This window comes from Lepisma saccharinum, chromosome 18 (genome assembly GCF_977018435.1).
Source record: "Lepisma saccharinum chromosome 18, izLepSacc3.1, whole genome shotgun sequence".
Lineage (NCBI taxonomy): Eukaryota > Metazoa > Arthropoda > Insecta > Zygentoma > Lepismatidae > Lepisma > Lepisma saccharinum.
Genome location: NC_139246.1, coordinates 27,048,280 through 27,073,574, shown reverse-complemented (window position 1 = coordinate 27,073,574; position 25,295 = coordinate 27,048,280). Strand labels below are relative to the sequence as shown.

General features: G+C 35.4%; 1 protein-coding gene across 1 annotated transcript in view; it reads right to left on the bottom strand.

Moving 5' to 3' along the window:
- Positions 1-5,358: 5,358 nt before the first annotated feature.
- LOC146002173 (uncharacterized) overlaps positions 5,359-25,295 on the bottom strand; it is a 61,928-nt gene continuing 41,991 nt past the window's right edge. Inside the window, exons 7-14 of the mRNA XM_083139890.1 lie at positions 23,758-23,907; positions 20,532-20,615; positions 20,130-20,228; positions 18,628-18,717; positions 14,434-14,469; positions 10,387-10,398; positions 9,925-9,960; positions 5,359-5,414 (exon numbers count right to left, since the gene is read on the bottom strand). Coding sequence (XP_082996016.1) covers positions 5,359-5,414; positions 9,925-9,960; positions 10,387-10,398; positions 14,434-14,469; positions 18,628-18,717; positions 20,130-20,228; positions 20,532-20,615; positions 23,758-23,907 — 563 coding nt within the window. The remainder of the gene's footprint in view (positions 5,415-9,924; positions 9,961-10,386; positions 10,399-14,433; positions 14,470-18,627; positions 18,718-20,129; positions 20,229-20,531; positions 20,616-23,757; positions 23,908-25,295) is intronic.

Genomic DNA, 25,295 nt, shown 5'->3' with positions numbered 1-25,295 from the left:
TGTGATTTAGCACACAGGAGATATAACATACTTCATAGAAATTTAATTCAAACCCAAGCCTCTGCCATACCTTGCTATTGCTCTACGAACTGAGCTACTGGGCCAATCCATTCACTTTTGCTGTTTTATGTCTGTGAAATTATCTGTGAGTATTACTGCAGTGTGATATGTTGCCTTTGAAACACTGATGATATAGACAGTGCCTAGAGTCTTACGATTATGCATATGCATGACATGGTTGTAGAAATGCATTTTTGCTTGGATATAAACATTTCTTATGTAACTGTCCCTTCAAAATGAATAGTACATTGAAATTTTAATTACCTGAAACTATTTTCTGTAATGAAGAATGCCGAACTTCATTAATTTGTAACCTAATGACTAACTTGTGCTATTGCATACTACTATACAATGAAATATATTATTTAACATGGCACATAACTATAAATTAATAATTATAATAATCTAACTAACTTTCTAGCCTTTTTAAAACCAAAGGTTTATAGCTGCAACAACACAGGCCTTCCATCTGTCCCTATCCTGAGCAAGATCTATCCACTCTCTTTCCATTCCTACCAATTTCCTTTAGGTCCATCTCAACGTTATCTCTCCATCTTCGTCTTCCTATTGGTCTCTTACCATCAGGTTTTCCAACAAGTATCCTGTAAACTCTTCTTTCCTCTCCCATTCGTACCACATGGTCTGCCTACCTAAGTCTTCTTGATTTAATTATCCTAATAATATCTGGACAGGAATACAAATTGTGCAGTTCTAAATTATGGAACCTTCTCCACTCAACTGTCTCCAAATATTTTTCTAAGGATTTTATTTTTAAATAGTCTCAATTTATGTTCCTCTTTGAATGTAAGGGTCTTTTCTTTTTTTTAATTTCTTAGATATTAAATGAGAAGATAAAAGTTTATGAAGAGAAAAGTAAAATGCATTTCCTGAATTAAGTCTGCTTTTTATTTCCTCTTTAATATCATTTTCATTTGTTAATATTACTCCTAAGTACTTGAATTTGGAAACTGGTAATTGTAATTAAGATTCAATTTTAAATATTTACGTATACATTGTGAAATTATCTAAATTCAGAAATATGTTCATTGAATCTGATGATTACAGCATTGTATAAGCAAATTACCCTGTACTTACGGAGATTATCATCTGACATGACATGTGGTGAACATGGAATAAAAATAGAAGAAATCTATTAGAGTTACACTTTCAACAAACAGAGAACAACATTTTAAAACTATTACTATACCTATAACATCTTCATGACTCTTCAGAAACGTGTGTGAGAAGTAAGTTGAACCATGGAGGGTTGTTTCAATTAATGTTATTAGTAACAAAAACTATTTTCCAAAGATTTGTAACCTGCAATATTGTTATTACATACATAATAAATATCTTATTGACATAAGCAACTATTGAAAAAATTGAGGTGTTATTAAATATATCAAATTTTTATTCCTCTTTGTAATTATTTGTTTCAGCTATGTAAATTTACAATGTACCATGTTGGCACAAATATAAGCCGCACATTTTATCCAAATTTCAATTATGAAAAATTAGGATGTCTTATATTCGCAACCTTAAGAAAATTATGACATGTCGTCAAATCATATGCTGTTAAAAATGTGCTGATTTCTCATTTTGAAATAAGGATAAGACAACAATAGCATTGTAGAAACTGGCCGCATTGTAGATACCATAATGTTATCCAACAATAGCATTGTTGTTTCTAACTGGAGCAATAGCATTGTTGTTTCTAACTGGAGCAATAGCATTGTTGTTTCTAACTGGGCATTGTAACAACTGTCGGCATTCTTGATAACATACACTTTGATTTTATTAAGATTGTGTTTGTTCTTCCCCTGAACCTGCCAGTATTTTCTTTTCTTCCCTCGGCTTATATTCGGGTATCATCCTTTTTTTTCTTTTTGCTCCTTCAAATTTTAAGGTGCAGCTTATATTCGAGCCAATACGGTAAGTGATCACATTTGAATGGCTCGGGTGTAAAACGTGGTAAGTGACATGTTGGTCATTTCTAATTTCATTAAGAAAACAGGTTATTATACTGTAGATAAATTCTGCATGATTTTTTTCACAGATATGAAAGATTACTGCATTTCATTCAAATGCACTTTTGGCACTTATTCTGGGTCTCTCTCCCCCCTCTCTCTTTTTTCCCCCAAGCTGTCATTGAAGGTTTATATTATTACTTTGAGATGTAGTCTAGTGGGAATAACTTTGTTTTAGATTATGAAAAAGGGCATGCCTGCTATTTAGTCTTCCCTTAATGAACGATTTATTACATTTTGGATGTGTTGAATATAATTGCTTAATTCTAGTTTTCAAGGGAGGAGGGTAATCACCTTTTTTAAACTTTAAAATTGACATTCGGCATTAATATCAGGTGGTTATAATTAAAGTGACGGTGTTCAGAGTGGTACAGCACGGGCTGTAATGAGAGTAGCAGTCTGAAACTTCGTAGATATGCTAATGAAGCAATGCGCTCGCGAATTATGCAAAAAAAAAAAAATAGTTCCAATTCTCGCCACCAGGGTAAAAAAGGGCGCTGTAAGCAGTCAAAACGTGGAATTTTCCATAACTCTGACGTCAAAGTCGGTGAAATTGCCTAACCATTGTGTGAGCTCCCTGGTTGTTGTTGGTGACGCTTGTTGCTTTTTCCTTTAGTAATGTTCATGTAATTCGAATAGTGAAATTGTAGCGATATTTTATTACAAAGAGTATTGTTTTCTGCGATTTATAGTGTTTTTCCTGTAACTATACCAAGTTTTGACTGCTTACAGCGCCATTTGTTACCCTGGTGGCGAGAATTGAAACTATTTTTTTTTTTTCATAATTCGCGAGCGCATTGCTTCATTAGCATATCTACGAAGTTTCAGACTGCTACTCTCATTACAGCCCGTGTTGTACCACTCTGAACACCGTCACTTTAATTATAACCACCTGGTACTTACATTAATTGACTGTCTTTTGTTAGTTTTAGACGATTCAGGTGATGTGATTGCTTTATTTTAGATGCCAAGGAGGTAAGGGAGAGTGTCTTTTTAGATGTCCACAGAGAGGAGAGTCCTTGAGCGTCATTTACTTTCATGTTAATTGCTAGCTTATGAAGTCTTGTAGGGTGGAGAAGTAAGATATGTAAGGAACTTTTCATAACTGTTCAGAACAAAATGTTATTAAAAAATAAATTTTAATATATACGTTATTTTTTGCCTTGATTTTTTTGACAATTAACCTTGAACTGATTCATATTTTAGCTGGGTAATACAGTAGCCACCTGGATTAGTATACATCATTGTCATCATCATACTTCGTTGTTCCCAGACTCTGGCTGGATCAACATAACCCTTAAATGCATAGCGTTACCATATGGTAACGCTCAACATTCGCACACTTTCGTGCTAGAGGATTCTCTATATTGAGTGTGTAGGCAAACCTAGTGCCAGAAGTCGCTCTAGGAAGCATAAAGCTTACATTTGAGACCATTTGTTTTGGTCCAGGTAATGGCATTGTTGCGAGAGGATGTATTTGTTTTGACCTTCGATTTTTTATTCAATATGCCATACACTGGAAAGTAAATATAGTGTTATTATTGCATATAAAGCAAGAAATTTAAGTTGTAAAGGCTTTTCTTGTCTTGTCTTTTGCCTGGTTTATTTATTTCTATTGCTTATAATTTATACTCCCTCTGTCCCATAATTATTGTCCAGTACACCTTTGGTTGTTGTCTCATAATAATTGCCCAATATTCAAACTGTGACATTGGTTTATACAGAAGAAGAACATAAAACAAGGGAATGAGTCATACAACTTTACTACTCAAGGATCAGTACAAATTGGGCTTTCCATCTGCCTCTTCGTCTGTCATTCCTGTACTACCATTTTGGCATACCGGACTATAATTATGGGACAGAGGGAGTATTTTATTTTAATAATAATATGAACAATAATAATAAATATAATAAAATAATACTAATAATAGATGATCATTTCATAGAACATTTTGTGCCTCTTCAGTAACTCAGCCTTGTTGAGTCTGTGATTCCGTATTATGGAAAACATTCGTGCAAGCTTTTTATTACAGGAAAACCTGTAAGATTTGGTAACAAAGCCTGCCTGGTGCTTGAAAACCTTCCGTGGATACCTCTTTCGTTTTGATATCTATCAACACAAGAGTATAAGAATATTCCAGTGACATTGAAAACAAATTTAGAAATATGCATACATGAATTTACCAAGACAAAAATTCTCCCAGCTTGAATTTGGATGGATATTTCTAAAAAATATAGGACATCTTTTCGTGTTGCACCTAAGGGAGCTTGGCGGCTCATTACAACACAAAGGAAGGTTTTGAAAGATGCATGGTATAGTGGTGGTCCACCAGTAGTGTTCGCATTGGACATATCAAATATGTGGTTGGACTTCACCTTCCTGTTTCATACGTTTCTTTGACAAGGGCCTCCCCAATGGCGTAGTGGTAACGTCATCGCCTTGTAATGAACGGGTCCCGGGTTCGATACACGGTGGAGGTACATGACACATTGGTTTCGATCTAACTTTAATTTGTACGTCCAGTGACGATTAGCTATTACGTGCATAAAGTGGACTTAAAAACTTCAATTCAACTCAATACAAAGTTTCTATGACAAGTGAATATTGAAGAATGATAAACAATATGTGAATATAGGGTAGTCATTATATACTAAATAGATACCTGAACATCTTTAGCTCAGAAAATGTGAGATTAATGCACAATCGATCTATAATATTTGTATTTTATTTAAAAAAAATAATAACATTTCGAAAGTAATTTTAAGGTTAATTCAAAAATTTCCAAGTTTTCAATAATAAATCAATTTGTAGGGGTGAACGCATAGCGTTACCATATGGTAATGGGGCATAATTCAGAAAGGGAGAATGAAAATTTTCAAAAAATTGATTCAAAATCACTTATTAGTACATAACAACAGATATTAGACTAAAAACAAGAAAAAAAATGACAATAAATAATTCATGTGTTTAAGGGTTAAATTCCAGTCTCTCTATGTTCTGCCTGGCAGCCCACCATAATTTATTTAAATCACAGTTCACAGACACCCTGTGATATCAACAGTGATTTTACCAATTATTAGGAAATGACAACTGCTACTTGCAAAACAGCACTATAGAACTGTCCAGTACCTTGCAAGTGAGTAAGTGAAATCTGTTTTCACAAGAGCAAAAAGAATGACATGACAACACTCAAATGTGACAGCTTCATTCACATCCTGGTCCTCAATGTATGTGGTTACTAGAGTACTTCATAGGATCACTTTTGCTTGTTCAAACTCGTTTGAGTATCCCATGCTCAAGTGTGCTGCACTTGAGCATACCACACTCTGGAATGATTGACAATGTCTGGTATTTCAGAGCCTAATACACAGCACTGTCAACCTAAAACCCACACATGGATGGAAACCATTCTATACAATTACAATTCTAAATCATAATTCCATATATTATGCAAGACTAAAATACAATGCATATATGTGAAAGTATGCAATATCTACAAACCGAAACGTAAAATGGATATACATGCTGACAGACCTGCATGAGCAATTACAAGTATTGTGTCGCAGTGCAACAAGTATGTGTACATCATTGTTCACATACCGAAAAGGACAATAATATTCTGTGAAATAATAAAATGCAGTTATAACATTCAATCGAACATCATTTTAATGTGACAATAATTGTAGAAACATAAAATGTCAGCCTAAGTACTTTCAGCCCATAATCATGTATTTCATTTTCACATATCTCGGTAAGATGTACAAAACTGCATTTTAATATGTATGTGCATAGGCGTAGCTAGAACTTTATATTTGGATGTGCACAAAGAAAAAAAATGAGGTCTTGTACCATTTTAATAGCATATTTTGCAACACAATCATTTGGCTCTTTAACTGCACGGATGTTTGTAAAGGAATATAAATTCACTAAATGACAATGTTGAAAATTTCTGAATATATGTAGTAGAAAAATCAAATTGCATAGAAATTACACACACACAAAATGTTCACAAATGTTACAATCAAATACATCAAAATACACACCATCCATAACAAGAGACATCTGTCAAAAGGTACAATGTTCTTAAGCTCATCAATAACTTCATTTACATCAATAGACTAAGCTTTTTCCTGTTCCACAAATAGCAAGAGCAGGGCTTCCAATCTATCCTGCTTCTGAGTTGCTCTTAATTTAGTTTTAACTTGGGTAAGCTTGAAGAAAGCTCTCTCACACGTGCAGCTTGTGACAGGTATAGAAGAAAAGCGCTGTAGTACAGAGTAGAATGCAGTAAATATCTTCTTTCTCCAATGACATAAAAAAATCGAAAATCTATAGACACTCGTTTCATCAGCGATAATGCACACGTTTGTGCCAAATAATGACATTTCAACTTCTTACAAACTGTCGCTTATTTTCTCTCTTATTGAAATATCTGTCTTTAATTCTCTTTGATAAAGCAGCCCATTAGGGTGTGCCTAGGCACACCCGGCACACCCCGTAGCTACGCCTATGTGTATGTGATGACTATATTTCACCAAATTTTCAATTTCACTTCGTCCTTTACTTCACGATAATTATTTGAGGGCCTACTATCATAGACAAATTACTGAAATAGGTGTAGTAATAGGATTCGAGAGTTTGAGTGCATTCAGCTTGTTCGACCGTTGTTTGCTTGAGCGGAAGATCTATCAATTCTGCATGCCATCTAGCATTGCTTGTGAACTATTTCCCGCTCGAGCGAAAAACGCTCATTGCGTACAAGAGTTGAAACATGTTCCCCTCCTAACATCAGTACCATGCAATGACTCTCCACAGCAACATTCTGTTTTATCCTCCCCCTGAGTGAGGAGGATGTCTCTTACCCTTATTCTTTAAATTAGAGGACCTGAGTCCTTTTCTCTCTTATAAATAAATAGAAAGTGAGTGTAATCTCACCCGTGTGCATATTGAGTTGCATGATCATGTAGCATACTATAAAAGAAGAAATAAATACATCTTCAGTAAAATTTTATTATTACAATAAATCAGTATCATATTTCTATTACTCTAAAATGCAAATTTGTATAAATATATTCATGAACCACAGTAATGTTTCTTCAAAGGATCGCTTTTTATTAATTATTATAATTGTCAATATATTAGTTATTTAAATGGTTCTGGGTTTCAGTCCTGATAGGGGCCACAGTGCAGTGTTCCTGATCCCAATTACCCTATTTGAGCATAAAAGTGGACTGCTTTTTTACTTCTTATATATACTATATCATGTCCCAACTATCTCTGGAGCAACCAAATGAAAACAAGTCTCTAAGCAAGTAGTGATGCAAGACTGGTCTACCAATAGACATGTGAGAGGGAACGGTATTGCATGAAGCGGAGGAAAGGGACTGCAGTTACCAGCCTTCGCAGCAGAGAGTACTGCTTCGCTCTGCCCACTCGACCCTCCCCCTCCCCTTCTCTGCCACCATGTGTAGCCTTGTTCCAGATGTAATCGGTACAGGGTACAAAAATAATTAACTTATGAGTTTATAAATTATTTAAGAGAATCAGTATCATAAAATGTTGAAGACACAATTTTTCACACATGCCTCTTTTAAGTCATTTTACACTTGATTTTTGTATAACTGAAACCTGAAATATTGCACCTGGTTCAGTGATCACATCCTAAAAACTACTGAATGAAGATTCGATATCACCCAAAAATTTCAAATCAATCAATCCATTCACACTAATGAATGTAAACGGTAAATCCTGTTTACAAAATTTAAAAACAGTGTTTTCTTCGAACTGTTCATGTTTTACTATCCAGTGTGTGCTTACATTAATTATTCTCCATATTTGTATTTATCTTATAGCTATTTTATTTGTTACTCTGAACTTATTTATTGCAATGTGCTAAAGCAAAATTTACTTACATTGTTGTGGATCTGGAATATCCAAGGTGAACATAGCATGAAATAATAAAGACAAGCATTAAGGGAATTTTAAGTAATGTAGCAATTATTACATATTGTGTGTCTGCTATTTTATAATCTAATTGAATTTTGCCATACACAACAACACTAGATTGTTTAGGTTATTATTATTTTAAACTTTTGTCTACTCTGTATAACTATACAAGGTGAAATTTTAAAAAAATGAAAATTAATTTATAAGTTCCAATATCTTGTATCAAAATGACATTGTGATTATTATGTACCCACAAACACACTCATCAACAGGATGAATATATGGAGGAGGAATATAGCTGCTGCAGAATATGAACATATTTTGGCACTTTGTCTCTGAAATAATGATTGAGAGTGGTAACAGAATTGATAATAATTTTATTGTGCGTACATTTTTACATATTTTATTTGGCCTCCCCGATTGCACAGTTGTACCATCATCGCCTTGTAATCAAGGGGACCCGGGATTGATACCAGGTGGAGGCACATAGTGGTTTGGATCCCACTTTAAACTGTAGGTCCAGTCCTAATTAGGCTTACTGTGCATAAAGTGGGGCCGCGGTGGCTCAGTCGGTAACGTGTCTGACTACCATGCTAAAGGTCCCGGGTTCGATCCCCGGCCGGTTCAAATCCGGGAACTTTTCTAACGGTGGAAGCGGCCCCGGCGCACACCCAGCGTCGAATAACATGGGTACCTGGGGGAAACCTGGGGGGGGGGGGTAAAGGCGGTCAGGGGCGTGATGCTGATCACATCACCCCCACTCACGACCGGATCAAGAAAGTGTGGGGCGTTACCCCCACACCCCCTATACGCCTTCATGACGTGGTACTATGCACAGGGGAACACTTTACCTTTTTTTTGTGCATAATGTGGACTTAAAACATCAAATCAAATCAATACATATTTTGTTTGGAAACATCAACCCAATACAAAAATATGGTTCATTATGTATACACATATTACACTCATGCTTATACATGTTACATACAACGTAGAATTCTAAAAGGGAATGATAAGTATTGAGTTCTCTCCTGTAATATGCCTTAAAATACCAAAACCTTTACCAAAGTCTGACATAAAAGCTTTCGAACAACTCATGTGTTCACTTATATCGCACATTGCTTCATAATTTTTGTTACATTCCTTGTTGGTTTCAACAACATACGCGTAATATGAAATAGCAATACCAATCAAGCAAATCAACACAATTCCAAAGTTCAGCTTCTTTAGACTATTCATCCTTTGTTTTTGCATTTATATATTCCTCGAGTTCACAGATCTTTTCAAGAACAACCAGTTTGCAAAAATCGCTAAGGAGCTACAACACAGCTGTCGAACACAGATTTCGCAAGTATCGCGCTCTGATATGTATTACATATGATATACTATGATAAGTATTACAATTTGCAATCATACATATTTGAAATTCTTCCATATGGTTATTATGTAATTGTAATATCACCTATGCTTCCCTATTGACTAATGCCTAGTTTCAAGAATAGTATGTGTATCAATTCCAAAACCAACATAAAATCACAACACATAACTGGTAGTTATAATTTTCAAGATAAATCTCGATCTGAAGTAACACAAAACAATCCTTCTTGAAGATTAGAATCCAAGACATGATAAAATGTTGAAACATGGTTAAAATTACTTACCTTAGATTAAAGTGTATATAAAAAAATTCTGTGATCACGTTGGTGGCCCATGTCTTAATCTTTTACAATGCTTTGGATTTTAGTCTTCCATTCCTGAAGAAGGACTGTGGTCAATCTGAAAATTGGGACTACCAAACAAAGGTACGTGTTGTGAGTTGTCTTGGTTTTTATGATGTTGATGGCATGTGCTGTAAAATATCATTTTTTACGATAATAGTTTAAAACTTACCGTTGGCTATTCCTTCTTGAATAAATGTTTCAGCAACTGAAAAAATTACACATCAAAGTTACAAAATGCACATATTAGCCGATAGTTGTTGATATTAATAATACAAAATACAAATCTTATGCTTTCACAAGATGCTGGAATAGCAATTAAATATGTCAAATTGGTGCTCTCAGTTAAAGATTTTTAGAGATAAAGAACTAGATAACTTATGTATGCTTGCACATATGTGTGACTGGGTTCATTTTGCTTTCCTAATTTATATTTTCTTTCTGCAGAATTATCCAGTATCAAGTATATGAAAGAACATTGAGGTACAAGCAGGGGTGAGTACATTATGTATTTTTATTTACATATTTAACCTTTAATTTTCATTAGCAACAAAGCATAGCAAAGTAGGCAGTAAATGTGACTGTTTAAAGTTGTTTATAAATTGAAGAAAATAATTCAAGATACCATACTTACTCTTCTGTACATCTATATGGCCGAGCATGTGCAGTTTTGATATAAGAAAGAAGAACATTATTTTATTAGTACACATTCATTGTAACAAAAATACATTATACAATTCAGATGCAGGTGTATTGTGACACATTTATCCATTCCTTCAGACTGTACTATTCTGTTGATGGACCAGGAACAAAGTTGGGCAATATATACAAAGGTCAGTCAAAAAGTAACGCACAATCCACTGTAGCTCGGGAATGGTAAGGACTAGAGAAATGAAATTTTGTAGGTAGAAGCATTGATCCTTTGGTAGGGTTACTAGATGTCCGGATTTTCCCAGACATGTCCTACATTTTAGCCTTATGTCCGGCGTCTGGGAGGAATTTGAAAAGTATCATAAATGTCCTACATTTTGAGCGTCACATAATATTAATTAGGAAAATATGTAAGAGGAAAAATAATGCAAGTTACAAGTCTATGGACTGCGCTTCCAAACTCAATAGTGAAATTTATTTTGATTCAGTCATTGCACAAAAGAAAAAAAAAAGTTTGTCCTGCTATTAAACAAATGGGAAAACGGAGGCAATTAATGAACAAAGTTTTGGGACCACTTTCTAATCACATCACTGTTCAATGCCTGACCAGAATTTCTTGCCTTAGGGTGTATACTCATGGAACAAGGTATTGCCCATTCTCATTCAATATAAGTAGATTGTAAAGCAGGGGTATAGAGAACAAAGTTATTCAGGATGTCTTCCAGTCAAGAAAGTCATGGAAGTCAAGAAAAAGTAAAGAAATCAACAAGTATGTCAAGAAGTCAATAAAAATACAATAAATTATTCTTGTGGTCAAGAATTTTTGCTATTGATTGGTTGATTTAGTTTATTTTACTTCACTTTTTATTGTCCCTTTGGCTAATCGTGAAGATGAGGATGAATGGTGGTAAGAGAAGATGGATGAAGGGACAGTCACAAACATATAGGGACAACCGACACAAGTCCTACAAAATATTATATTGGCTGTGAGTCCAGATGCCAAAACCTCGCTTGTCTGCCAAACACAGTTCAGGATGCATTAATACAAGAAAGCAGATCTAATTCTCTTCTTAAATTCAGCTTCAGTTTTCATCTTAACTGTCCCTTTAGTAGGGGTTTTCATTAGATAAATATATATTTATTTTCTTAATTACTAATTTCCAACTTTACCTAACTAGGGGTCGAATAAATAAATGTTAAGAAAAACGGAAAAAAAGGTCTAGAAAAGTCCAGAAAAAGTCCAGGTTTCTGGATGTATTATATTGGTAGACACCCTGTTATTGAACTAAAAACTACCCAAGATGAAACATCTGGGACCATTTTAAATTACGGTAATTGCTGAATATTTGTTTGCCATTACAGGTCGTATTTCAAATGTTGAGAGAGAACTTTCATTACCATCAGCACAACAGACTCACGAGAGAAATTATTTTTTTATAAGGTCTGTAAAATGTTTGGTACTGGTCCCTATAATTTCAGAGAGTTTGACTGTCCACTCTAACATAAATATACTTTGATTAAACCTGAAATTTTGATAAAAAGTGTCTCCTTTGAGAAGCACCACTTAAATCATGTAGTAGGAAGTCATGCAGTGGCAGCAATTGGGTTCCTAAACTGGGGGGACAAAATGCCAAAACTAGGGGGAGGGGGGGCAAAGACAGTATATTTTCCTTTGTACATAAGATTTAGCATAGTGCGGGGGCAAAACTGGCAAAACTAATCGCCGCCACTGAGGAGGTGCATTGATTAGTATGATTTCAAGTTTTAAAATTTTGTATTTAAAAATTCATTGAGAATTCATATTTTTTAAAACTGAAAACTGTCATTTTTTAACTACTTTCTAACGTGTTCTATAGAAATATGTATTATTTATTGAGAATGTTTTGTGTCCTACATTTTGACTTAATGCCCTACATTTTGGAACAGCATGTCCTACATGTCCCTTACAGCGATCTGGTAACCCTATCCTTTGGTCCTTTGGAAATGTTACTCATTGTATGATCCATGTGCTTCACTGCACTGCAGCCATCTTTGTTTCCATGACACAAATGTTCGTTCGTAAAACTCTTAAGGTCGGTCTTTACATCACTTTTTCACACTCTTTCACACACACAATGAGCTCTTTGTCATCTCCAAACTGTTTCCCACGCAGATGAGCCTTCAGTCGTCCAAACAGATAGAAATCCGATAGCACTATGTCAGGACTGTATGGGGGTTGTGCACTGGTGTAGTGGTAAAATAAGTAGTACCAGGGCGGTGTACCCTTCGGTGTTTTTTCATAAGGGACATCTTTGTGTCACTAACGCGCCTGTTACGAGAGATATTCACTGCACAGTATTTCATTAATTGAATAAATATTATCGTAACCTTCCAATTTCTCCCATAATGCAGCAAATGCTGAATTCCAATTTGATTTATAAAAATACAAGAACATTTTGATATGCAACTTGCATATTAATAATTAAAAAACTACGAAATAATAATCCCTGACTTTTATCAGGCCCTAAGTAATCTACGGAGCAACAATCATCACACCCTAAATACCCATTTCTTGCTATCAATCATGTATGTTTTTGCTTACTCTCCAACCACTGTTGCTCAGACCATATAGAGGGAAAATCAGAACATGAAATATTACCTGTATTGGCTTCATGTTGGAATGTCGCTGTTGTTATTGCCGTTTCTGAGGTTCTTGTTGCTGATGTTATGTGTGATACACATGGCAAAGGATTAACACTACGTACAGCCAGTACTGCAGAATCACTACCATTGTCACTCATAGTTTTATTTTCTGTTTTTTATACTTTTTGGAAATAATTTTGTAGCCTTGTTCTCCCACCTTCTTTTCATTTTGAATAGAATATCAGAGAGCGACAGAAAATATGTTTTAATCACCTCAAAACTCGCAATGCAAATGCTAAAAACAAAATAACAGATGCAAGTGAGAGTCAGCCACAAATTCTCCATTTTTTTATGCTTCACCGTCTTATCGCAACTAAAATACATTGTTGAGAGCAAAAATGCTGGCGGCGTTGGTCTTAGCTTCCATTGTCGACACAATGCAGCCAGATGATTGATTCTTTCGCCTAAATAATGGTTGCTTTACTGGCTATTCATAACAGAGTAGATGTATTTTATTATATCAGTTAATATATTTTCGATAGAGGCCTACATATATTTTAAGGTAGACTTTTAAAGGAAAAAATAGTTGTTACAAAAATAAAGAAGCAGGGACTTCCATGACTTTCTTGACTAGAAGACATCCTGAAAGACTTTGTTCTCTATACCCCTGCTTTACAATCAAATTATATTGAATAAGAATGGGCAATACCTTGTTCCATGAGTATACACCCTAAGGCAAGAAATTCTGCTCAGGCATTGAACAGGTGTTAAAAAAAAGCACCACTATACACCTGGGGTTGTGGCACCACATCCCAGATGGCCAATCTTCTGAACTGTCATGATTGTAGCATGCGGTCATGCATTATCACAATTTAACTTGTATATTCCAATTTGTTGGATTCTTCTTGACATGGCATTAGATGTTGGTTAGTTGGTAAAGGATCAATGCTTCTACCTACAAAATTTCATTTCCCTAGTCCTTACCATTCCCGAGCTACAGTGGATTGTGCATTACTTTTTGACCGACCTTTGTACATTCACTCCTACCTAGTTTTTTCTAGGTATTCAACTGATTCTACATAAGCCACTAATTGGCTGTTGTTTCTAATTATTATGCAATTTTTAGCACATTAAAGAAATTTGTGATAATGATACATGCATCTACAGAAAGTTTTTGAATAAGCGTCAATCATAAAAAATAAGCAGTTTGTTTTCTGAAATACTTCAAATACAGAAAAAATCTAGGTATCACTTTCTTGAGTTTGTTTATGAAGTGAGGTTTAATATGTGTTACTCTCTAATAATAATAAATATAAACTTAATATGAAATCCTACTTCCTTCAGCATTCCATTTAATCTAGTTAAAATATTGATCACAAAGTTTAATTTCTTGAAAATTATACTTAACTGTTAAGTCTTCTTAGTTCCCAAAAATAATCAATCACTAAAAATAAATATGAAGAAAACTTAGTTAATATTTGTAGCCATGCCTTAAAAATAAATTTAAAATGTTCATATGAAATTTGTATGTGCTCATTTATAAATATCTGGATTTTAAAGATGATACGAGGGTCACTATTTATATTTTTAGCCTTGGCAACACTGATTGAAGTTAGGCGCGATTTGACGTTTGCACGGAATCGTCTGGCATTATTGACCATAACGTACTTCAAATGTTTTGTCAATAGCTTCATTTGTGTTGTTTATGTTGCCTTGGAGATTGCACGACAACAATAAAATGGAATTAACTCGTGAACATTTTCGTGCGATGATTTTTTACGATTTTCGACGTGGATTATCAAGACAAAAGTGCATCGATCAACTTACTTCCACATTTGGCAATGAAGCCCCATCCTTTGCCACTGGTATAACGAATTTAATCGTGGCTGCCATTCGCTCACCGACGAGATTTGCGAAAGTCGTCCAAAATCAGTTGTTGTTCAAGAAAACATCGATGCTGTGCAAAACTTAATACTGCAAGATCGTCATGTGACATACGGTGAGATTGAGGCAACCATAGGCATTAGTTCCACCAGCATATATAAAATATTACATGATCATTTAGCTGTGAGAAAGGTATGTTCTCGTTGGATCCCACACAATTTGACAAAAACTCAAAAAGACGCTCGCGTCAATTGGTGCAAACAAATGCTCAATAAATACAATGGTGGTGCTTCAAAAGACGTATATAAGATTGTAACAGGTGACGAATCATGGATATATGCATATGAGCCGGAATGTAAACAGCAGTCGACTCTATGGATGTTTCAAGATGAACCCAATCCAACAAAAGTTGTTCGCGCTCGAAGCACATCGAAACAAATGGTCGCCTGTATTTTTTTTTTCAGAAAAACTGGTCATGTGGCAACTGTGCCTTTACAGGAATGTAGAACGGTCAACTCTGAATGGTACACAACAATTTGTTTGCCAGAGGTCTTTGGTCAAATACGGAAAACAAACAAATGCCGTCGGATCATTCTTCATTAAGACAATGCCAGCTGTCACACATCTCGTCTAACAACCGACTTTATGAACAGTCAAAAAATCGAATTGATGGGTCATCCGCGGTACAGTCCTGATTTGGCACCCAATGACTTCTTCTTGTTCCCGAATGTCAAGAATAAATTGCGTGGACAACGATTTTCGTCGGCAGAAGATGCCGTTGATGCGTTCAAAAACCATATTATGGAGGTGTCTCAAGAAGATTGGAAAAACTGCTTTGACAAATGGTTCGAACGAATGCAAAAGGGTATTGATCATAAAGGAGAATACTTCGAAAAACAATAAAGCAGTTTTCAATGCCAAATTCCTGTTTTTTCATTGTTAGGCTCAAAATATAAATAGTGACCCTCGTAAGCATGAAAGGAAAGGTTTAGCAGTCACATTACTGCAGTCCTTTTAAATCTTTTATTTAAACTTACACTTTAATTACACAGATTTTTAAAATAACTTCTGATGTCTGAGAATAATCTTTGTGTGCATACACAAGTACGAAGACTTTTATGGTTATTTACTAAACTTGTACTCAGTAATAATAAGGATGTTTGTGAAGAATTTTGGCCAAGTACATAACATCGCATAATTTTCAGGCCTGGATTTATATGTGGGGAGACTTTACCATGGGCATGCCAAGATGGATGAAGGGGGTTGGAGGTTCAACATACCTGAAATACCTGCAAAATATTAGCACTCAAAATAAAGTGTGTAATTAGTTTCTTGCATCCTTGTATATTCACAATATATACATTGCAAAATAATCATTTTGTAGAATTGTTATGTAAATAGATGAATGAATTTTTTTCTTTATCTTAAAACCACTCAAATTCCTTGAAAAGTACTCTAGGCCTGATGATGCAAAGTGAGTGAAGGTTATTTCGATTTTGCACTGAGAGAAACAGGGAAAATGTTATTACACACTTCAAATTGTTGCAAATCATTGGGAGTATGTCATGCAGTCTTCCAAAATTTCGGTATCGAGATTGAGAAAAAACTTTACCCATCCCAATCCTGATAAGGGAAATCATTTTCTGGGTTTTGAATCCCAAACAGTTGGGAAATTTTGAATCCTATTGTATTAAGAGTATCCAAATTGCCATTTTTTTTCTTAATTCTAGAAATGGAAAAACAATCAGTTCTGTGAAAAAAAGTGTGTAAAATTAGATAGAAATTGTCACTGCTGAAATACTAACAATGATGTTGAGTTTGAGTTTTATTTTTTCAGTCCAGTTATGTACTGAGAGGCTAATTGAGACTACTACATGTTTCTTTTGGGTATCACACCTGGGACACCTTAATTACAATGTTAGTCCAATGCCAATAGGGAGTCAAAATAATACTTCAATTACATATAGATATATGTAGATAGATACGAGGCACATGTAAAAAAAAAAAAGGGACTGGCAACACTGATGAAGCTGCGCATGCACGGAAGCATGCTTTAGTATTCTGTGCCTGCAACAGAGGTATATTTCTCAGTGTGGAGGTGCATACGTGTGAGTAGCAGGAAGTTGAAATGGCTGCTGTAATAGAAAATCCTGCCAAATTCGAGGTGAGGTTGGTGATTGGATTTCTCAACACCAAAGGACTGAGTGCATAGGAAATTGTGTGCCATTTACGGACCAACAGTAATGAGTGAAGGAAAGGTAAGATAATGGTGCCATGCTTTTTGGGAAGGATATTCAAATGTTCATGATGACGAGCGGAGCGGCAGGCCTAGTGTTCAGAAGGACGAGCTTGTGCAACATGCTGATGAGAGAGTGTGATCCAATCGCCTATACACCATTACTGATCTAGGCAAGGAGTTTCCTGAAGTGTCTGATAAAACATTGCACCGAATTGTAACGGACAATCTGGGTTATCTCAAACTGTGTGTGAGGTGGGTGCCAAAAATTTTGTCAAACACTCACAAAGATGAAAGAATAAAATCAGCATGTGATTGTTTGGCCCGCTGGGAGAAGGATGGGGATGACTTGTTTTCTCACATAGTAACTGGAGACAAGAACTGGATATCGTACGTCACTGGTGAGTCAAAGCAGCAATCCATGCAATGGTGTCATTCCAGTTCACCGAAACCGAAGAAATTCAAGCAAACACCATCACATCGCAAAATCATGGCAACCGTGTTTTGGGACCAAAAAGGTGTAATCCTCATGGAATTCCTGGAACTAGGACGAACCATCACAGCAGATGTGTATTGCCAAACACTGTCTAATCTGCGACGTGCCATCCAAAATCGGCAAAGAGGAATGTTACGGTCTGGAATTCTGCTTATTCATGACATGCCTGCCCACACACAGCTGACCGTACTGTTGCGACAATTCAAAAATTCTGATGGGAATTACATCATACAGTCCCGATCTTCCACCAAGTGATTACTTTCTGTTCCTTCATCTAAAAAGGTGGCTTGCTTTGCAACATTTCGATGATAGCAAAGTTCTCAAGACATCAGTTATCAACTGGCTGAGATCCCAGGCATCAAATTTCTACGCAGAGGGTCTACGTAAACTTGTTCCACAGTACCAAAAATGCTTGGAGCGTCATGGTGACTATGTAGAGAAATAGCCAGGGTATGCACTCGTATTGCATCAAAATAAAAATTTTCTCGCTTGATTTTATGCTCTGTAATAACCAATTGGCCCTTTTTTGACATGACTCGTAGATAGTAGATGAAAGGAAGGACAGGTTAATAAATGTGAAGGAAACGCTTACCAGATACTGGAAACTTAAATTTCCATGGCCTTATCTTCAGATATAGGTAAAAGATGGCATAAATAGGAGCTTCTGTCTCTGCTGTGTTTTACCTGTATCTGAAGATGCAGCCCATGGTTTCGAAAATTCAAACAGAACCCCTTCCACATTTCTTTCTGGGGCTGTAATCCTTCCAAGTGAGGATGACTATGACCTGGCCTATGACTGTGGATTATTGAGGGATGCATCCCTTCTTACACCCTACCTGCTCTCAACTCATGAATAACATAATTAATTTGCTAATACTCAATGTCAAGCTTTGATTCTTTGTAATTTCTGTAAAGTATGGCCAAAATTTTTATAGAAGTGCATATTAATCAACAAATAAATGATACTATATCATTAATGTAATTACATTGATTTTGTGGCGAATTACTTGGTTCTTGTTGAAATGGTGTATTCCTAGCTGTTGGTTCCTGAATCCCCTGTGCTGGAAACATTTCTGCTGTGGATATAAGAAATATATATACATACATTTTTGCTAACATTTACGAGGTTTTGATGTTCACAATCTGTTTTGCATTTAATGCATTTGATAACATAATATGTTAAATGGTCAACTTTTGATCTCGCCATTGAAACTCCTAGGTTTGAGTACTGGCATGGCCATGGCTGTCTTTGTACAGTTTGGTGCATGGCACATTCAGCTGCTAAGACTTCGTGAAAATTGGTTTCTCAAATATGCTGATAGCACAAAACGAAACCCCCCTAACCAACTTACATGTATTATTTTCACAATTAAAATTGTAATAATGCCTACGTTCAGTGGTGGTGAGGGGGGTAGTTGCCCCCACTTTTTGCCACTTTTGCCCCCGTACTATGCTAAACCTTACCTACAAAGGAAAATAAACTGTCTTTGCCCACCCCTCCCCAGTTTCGGCACCTTGTCCCCGTCAGTTTTGGAACCCAATCGCCGCCATTGCCTACATTGTTAGGTTAGGAGGGTTGTTAGCAACCCATTTTTGCGACATGTTAGCAGCTCGATGTACCTCTCACCCAACCCATCTTTGGAAATAGCCATTCTCCAATTTCATCTAATCATCTCTCATCCTCATAGTCACGCTTAGTCACAAGTGGCAGAAAAGTGATGTAAAGCAATGAAAAATTCTGAATCCAGCAATGGACAGCAATCCCATCTCACCCCTACAATACAAAAAGTTTAATTCACACCCTGGTTGATTCAGATTAAAATGGAAAGATGTTGAACTGGATTTGAAAGGTATCCATGAGGGTCTCTGGTTTGACTTTAGTAAAGAAAAAAATGAGATGTTTCTAAGTTCTTACCCCATTGAGAACAGTTGGCTTAGCCAGTGTGACTTGAAAATAATAATATATTACAATGTCACTTTTATTGTAGGTAATTTGTATGGGAAGAGGGGTTCAAATGAGAAATTTCTTCCAAAATTTGTAATAATATAGCTACAACAGTCAGCAGTATATTTATAGAACTAGAGGATTAATTGATTGATTGACTTGCTTTATTTTACTTCGCTTTTTGTGCCACTTTCTTTTAATTTGCAAAGATGGGGATGAGTGATGATATGATGAAATTGATAAAAGGACACTCACAACCCAGAACAGGATTCGAACCTGTGACCCTTGGCATCGTAGCGCGATGTGCTAACCACTCTGCCACGGGGCCGGCAGAACTAGAGGAGGAAGTAAAATATATTAAAATAAGAAATTACACTTTTACTGTGATTTCTGTTTGTAATAATTTTCTTCTGATTTTTCTTACCAAAATAAGTTAACAATTGTGACTTGACACAATTGTTAATTGACTTAACAATATTGACTTCATTACTTGAAGGCCTAATAAAAATTTAATGAATTTTTTTTACAAATTTTGTAACTTACAGTATTGATCAGGCGAAATGCTTGGTTGTATTTGATACATCATATTCTCATCTCGAGAATGTTGATACCAGTTATTGTTGCCTATTTCAGTCAATTCTGCTGCAGAGAAATGATAGTATTGTTTCAATATTTAAGTCATTGTTGGTCCTAACAACAAAATACTTTTAGAAGTTCATGTATCAGCGATAAACTAAAAACTATTACATATAATTGCAATGGTACAGTTATTGTTACATTCACTTATTTGTACATGTAGTGATTGATATCTCATCAACAATTATGACAGTGTTTAAAATGGGTGTAAATAACTACTGAAAAACAATATTTTTGTTTGTGAATATTCATATCTTAGGCAGATTTTCCCCCCACGAATTACTATTTCTTTAATAAAAAAATACTTACATTGTTGTTCTGGTTGAAAGTCTTCATCTATTGGAGGAGATATGGAGTCGACTTCTGTGTATTGCATCCTTGGGCTGAGTTGTGCTTAAGATTTTAGAAAAAAAACAATGTTTTTTATAACATGAAGGAACAGTACCAGTCTGTAAGTTACAAAAAATTTGTTTCAAAAATATTATACTTCATAGATATCCTTTCTCAGGAAGTAGTGATATTGAGAAATGCAAAATCTCCATTGGTTTTTAAGAAATAGAAAATATTATTCCATTATCTTGTTAATATTTTCCCCCATACGGTGAACATTTCATATTCGGTGAGGATGTATAAGGTCTAAATCACCATCCCTGAGACCTTCTGTAAACAAACGGTCTCACCGATTCGATGTATCACTCTGCGTCAGCTGATCCATGACCGCAATCATCTGCTGTTACACTCATAGTTCGCCGCACCTATTCATTTTATATAAGAGCCTCTGAATGTGAGAACCCGTTCTCAAAACATCAGACGAATATGCAGTCGCATACATTGTTACTCTCCCGGTCATTCTCTCTTTCATAACCCTTAAAACTGCAGACACTGACACACCACTGCACTGGGATACCAACTTGACCACTTCATTTAGTGGTTTCTCAGGATACTACTGACAGAACGTTACATAAATATTGAGTAGAATCTGTTTCTCACCCCTTTTCAAAGGCTGTCCTTGCTGGTGTTTTGAAAACAAGCTCGGAGAACACGGAGATTTTCCCGCACGCATAGAACTCGGCATGTTATTTTTCTAAGGCTAAGTCAGGCAATATTACTAAGTTGCACTACTTCCTTGCTGTTCACATGATTATTTTTAGAAAATAACCAATGTTATAAAATATCATTATGTACACAAATCTCTAAGCTCAATGAAAGTTATATTACTACAAAATGTTCACACTTATCTTGCCTTGCCATGTCACCAAGTTATTTTACGAAGTGCACTATATTTGGCGGAACAAAAATCGTTATTAGGATGCTTGTCAAAGTTTCCAACCGCAATAAATTTACGAACTTTCTTTGTCTTGTTTTGATCATCATCATCAATATATTTATTGGACTTACAGCAATGCATATGGCTGTTTATGCCCATTATATATTTTATTTACATAAGATACAATTTACATAAAATGTACAAACAAATTTCAAATACACTCCTATCTATATCAAACCTTAGAAATATACATTACCATGTTATATCATTTTGTCTAAAAAATGCAAGTAAAATATATTCAAAGAAAGAAGCCAAATTTATGGGAAATGATTACTGGTGCAAAGAGTTAACCATAAAGGTGAAGCAATAAGTAAAAAAGAAAGAGCATTGGGTTTAAAGTGAGACGTCATTTGCGGCAGCGTATCCCATACTACAAATTGGTCGTTGTTTTACCTTACGTAATGAATCCTGTAACAACGCTGGATTTTCGTGTGGATTATTTTACTTCTATGAGTTTGCAATGCTTTCTGCATGCAGGTGGTTTTGTTTACAGAAGGTGTCAGGGTTTGTGATTTGAACTATAGTAGGAAATTAGATGGTAAGTTAGCCAGCTTTCTTAGGAGAGTGTTTACCGTTAGCATACTTTGCTACAAAGTCAGGGGTCCTAAGTTTGATATGTGAGTAAGGTATGGATGTTTAATTTGGTTCCTCAACTATTTCATCAATTCATATATCCTCATCATCACTAGAGAGGAAGAGTAGTGACAAGAAATAAGCAGTACATGAATAATTTTATGAGAAGCTCTCTAGAGAGATTGTCGTAGATTTTCTAGTGATGAATGAATCCTGTCAGGATATCAACAAGGGAGTCCTGGATATGCTTCTCAGATTTTGAGATCCAGAAATCTATTTGCAACTCACATGGTCAATATCCTGAGATAATATTTTCATCTATATTCTAGACTATAAGGTGAAGTACACAACAGATCCGACACAACATGATGCGACAAGTCATTTTTGTCGCAAGCCATCTCAGTGAAGGTTTAACATTAGTCTCTGATGGGCGGCCACACACTGGATGAAGCATTTGACTCAAGTCACCTTGCAAAGGTTTGTGAGAAAATAATGAAATTTGGTCTTGCATTGAGAAGCTTGCAACAAAACAATTTACCCATCGCCAATCCATTCCTTCAGACACAGACATCTAATCACAGCCAGCAATTAAATATGGTTAAAATTGTATTTTCTAAGTAATTATTTGCTAGAAATACAGGGTGTCCCACGAACGGCGCAACTGGGAGTTACTTTGTAACCGAAACCTGTACATACATAAGTCATACACCAAATGTTAGCCCTGTCCAAGTAGATATTTTTAAACATAGAAACAACAAACGGGGTGCAGTGTTGTTCATGCAGTGTTGCCAAATGTAAGTGAAAGTGTAAATTTATTTTTTTACAAAGCATGGAAAATTGCATGTCAAACATTCGTACGGAAATTTGGACGTCAATTTCCACCTTTGGTAGGTGGACTATTTCGCCATCTATAGTTCAGAGAAGAAAACCGATCGTTTTCGCGTATAGCCAATCCTGAAATGCCTCGTAAAGGCATACCGGTCCGAATGGATGTTTTAAAAAAATTATGAGGTACAGTGGCAACACTGTTGATGTTTGCAGGCAACAAAAGGTGTGTTTAGTGATGGTCTATGACATGGAAATACTTATAGTAAATAGTTGCACCGTTCGTGGGACACCCTGTATATTCAGTTCACAACATATAAATTGATACATCAATTCTACATGCACATTAATACACTGATTCTGTTGAAAACTGTTATACTTAAAATGCATCGTTACCCGCTTCCCAAATTATAAAAGACAGACCTCGACCTATTGGATACATAGACAAAATCTGCAGATTTTAGCTACCAAACAAAATGACTTGTCGTGTTTTGTCGCTTTGTAACTTGTTGTATTGTTAAAACACTAAAATCACACACTAACAGCACGATAAAAAACACTTCGGAGTTCTTCCAAGCTTTCGACTCCTTCACAGAGTCATCTTCAGGGCTGGTCGAGGACAGAGTCTGATTTTAGTGTTTTAGTGTTTTAGTGTTTGGCAGCACGTGACGTAAGAAGTTTTCTATAATCATATTGTTGTATTGTGTTGTGATGCATTGTGTCAGATCCGGTGTACAGCTGGCCTGAGTTTAGCTAATATTAGAGGCGATTAGCAAAAGGAAATTTATGAACATAGAGAACTATATTTACATTGCTGCTGCATTAGAAGCGTTTGTTCTCTTGATGGTGGCATGTACTCAGGGTTTTGCTGCTCAAATAGAGGTATTTCTTCCATTGGCGACAGTGCATTTTCAGGGTTCTGCTGCTGAATTCTATTATTATCACTTGAAGTGTGTGAGTCTGTAGGTATTGAGAGAGAAATGTTAGTATTTAACAATACTTCAAGTATTTGTTTATAACATCATCCTATATCACAGTTAATGTAATTACATCATCAACGCTTATTACAAAGGAAGGGAGATTTGTGGTATGAATTAAAAATAAACTAATATGATATAACACTGGCACATTTATAGAACACTAAATGTAAATGGAAAATTCTGAATTGTCTCTAACCCTATAACCTGGAATACAATGTGAGCCAGTTTGATAGCAGATCACTTAGTGGTCGCCTTTTGCACTCACTTCCGAAGTTCTCAGGTTTGAGTCCCAGCTTGCATGTGGGCGTTCTTTATGGGTGTATTTTCATCAATTTCATATAATCATCACTCATCCTCGTTGTTGCTATTAGTCAAATGTGACAATAAATAACAATAAACAACAATACATATACAGAGTTACTATGCTTCTGGAAAACCTGGATAACAGGGAAATGTCAGGGAATTTGGCTTGTCAGGGAAATGTCAGGGATTTTTGCACATCATATGGAATTTACATGCATTTTGGAGTCTTTAAGAGAAAAAGTTGCAAAATGAACAAGCAGTTCACTTCCACTTCTGGATTCGGTCCTTGTGATTCCACTCCAAAAAAAAGATTCAGTTTAGAAACTTGTTTCTTTCATTCTTATGATTCTCAGTCTTGTGCAAAATTATGGTTCCTTCTAATTTCTGTAATAAATTTTCACTTTTATAATACATACTAGATATTAGAAAGAATATCAAATTAAACTTGCAGTCCAGTATCTGATTGATAATATGATCATAATTATCAGAAAGGTTGGTGAAGATGAGGTTATCATCTATTATTTTATAGATCGAAGTTTCGTTGGCATTTCCTATAGAATTCCTATATGCAACAAAAATTTCTCCAGATTCTGTGTACTTATAAATGTAAGCAAAAAAGCAGCATTTTCTACAACACTATAAATCTGCCAGAAAATGAAAAATTGTGTATGGTTTATGGTTTAGGAACTTTTTCTGTTGTTTTTATATTATGGAGATCTGTTATGGTGAAATAATGTACCTCTGTTACCTTAGCCTGAAGGCTAGATGAACATGATTGTAGCACCCAATACATTTGATGCTGATTGTAATTTTGCATTTTACTCTTCGAATTTTCATGTGCCTGTGTGTTTATAATGAAATTTGCTCAAAAAAAAGTTGTGAAAGTGAATATTCATAATAATTAATTTCATTTTTGGACTGGAAAACCTGCAAATGTCAGGGAATTTTATAATAAAAAAATCTTAGCAACCCTGAAATACAAATACAAATGCATGCAAGCAGTCCACATAGTATTTGGACAGGGTAAAACTATCCAATTACAGGCTATAGAAGAAATTTCAAAAA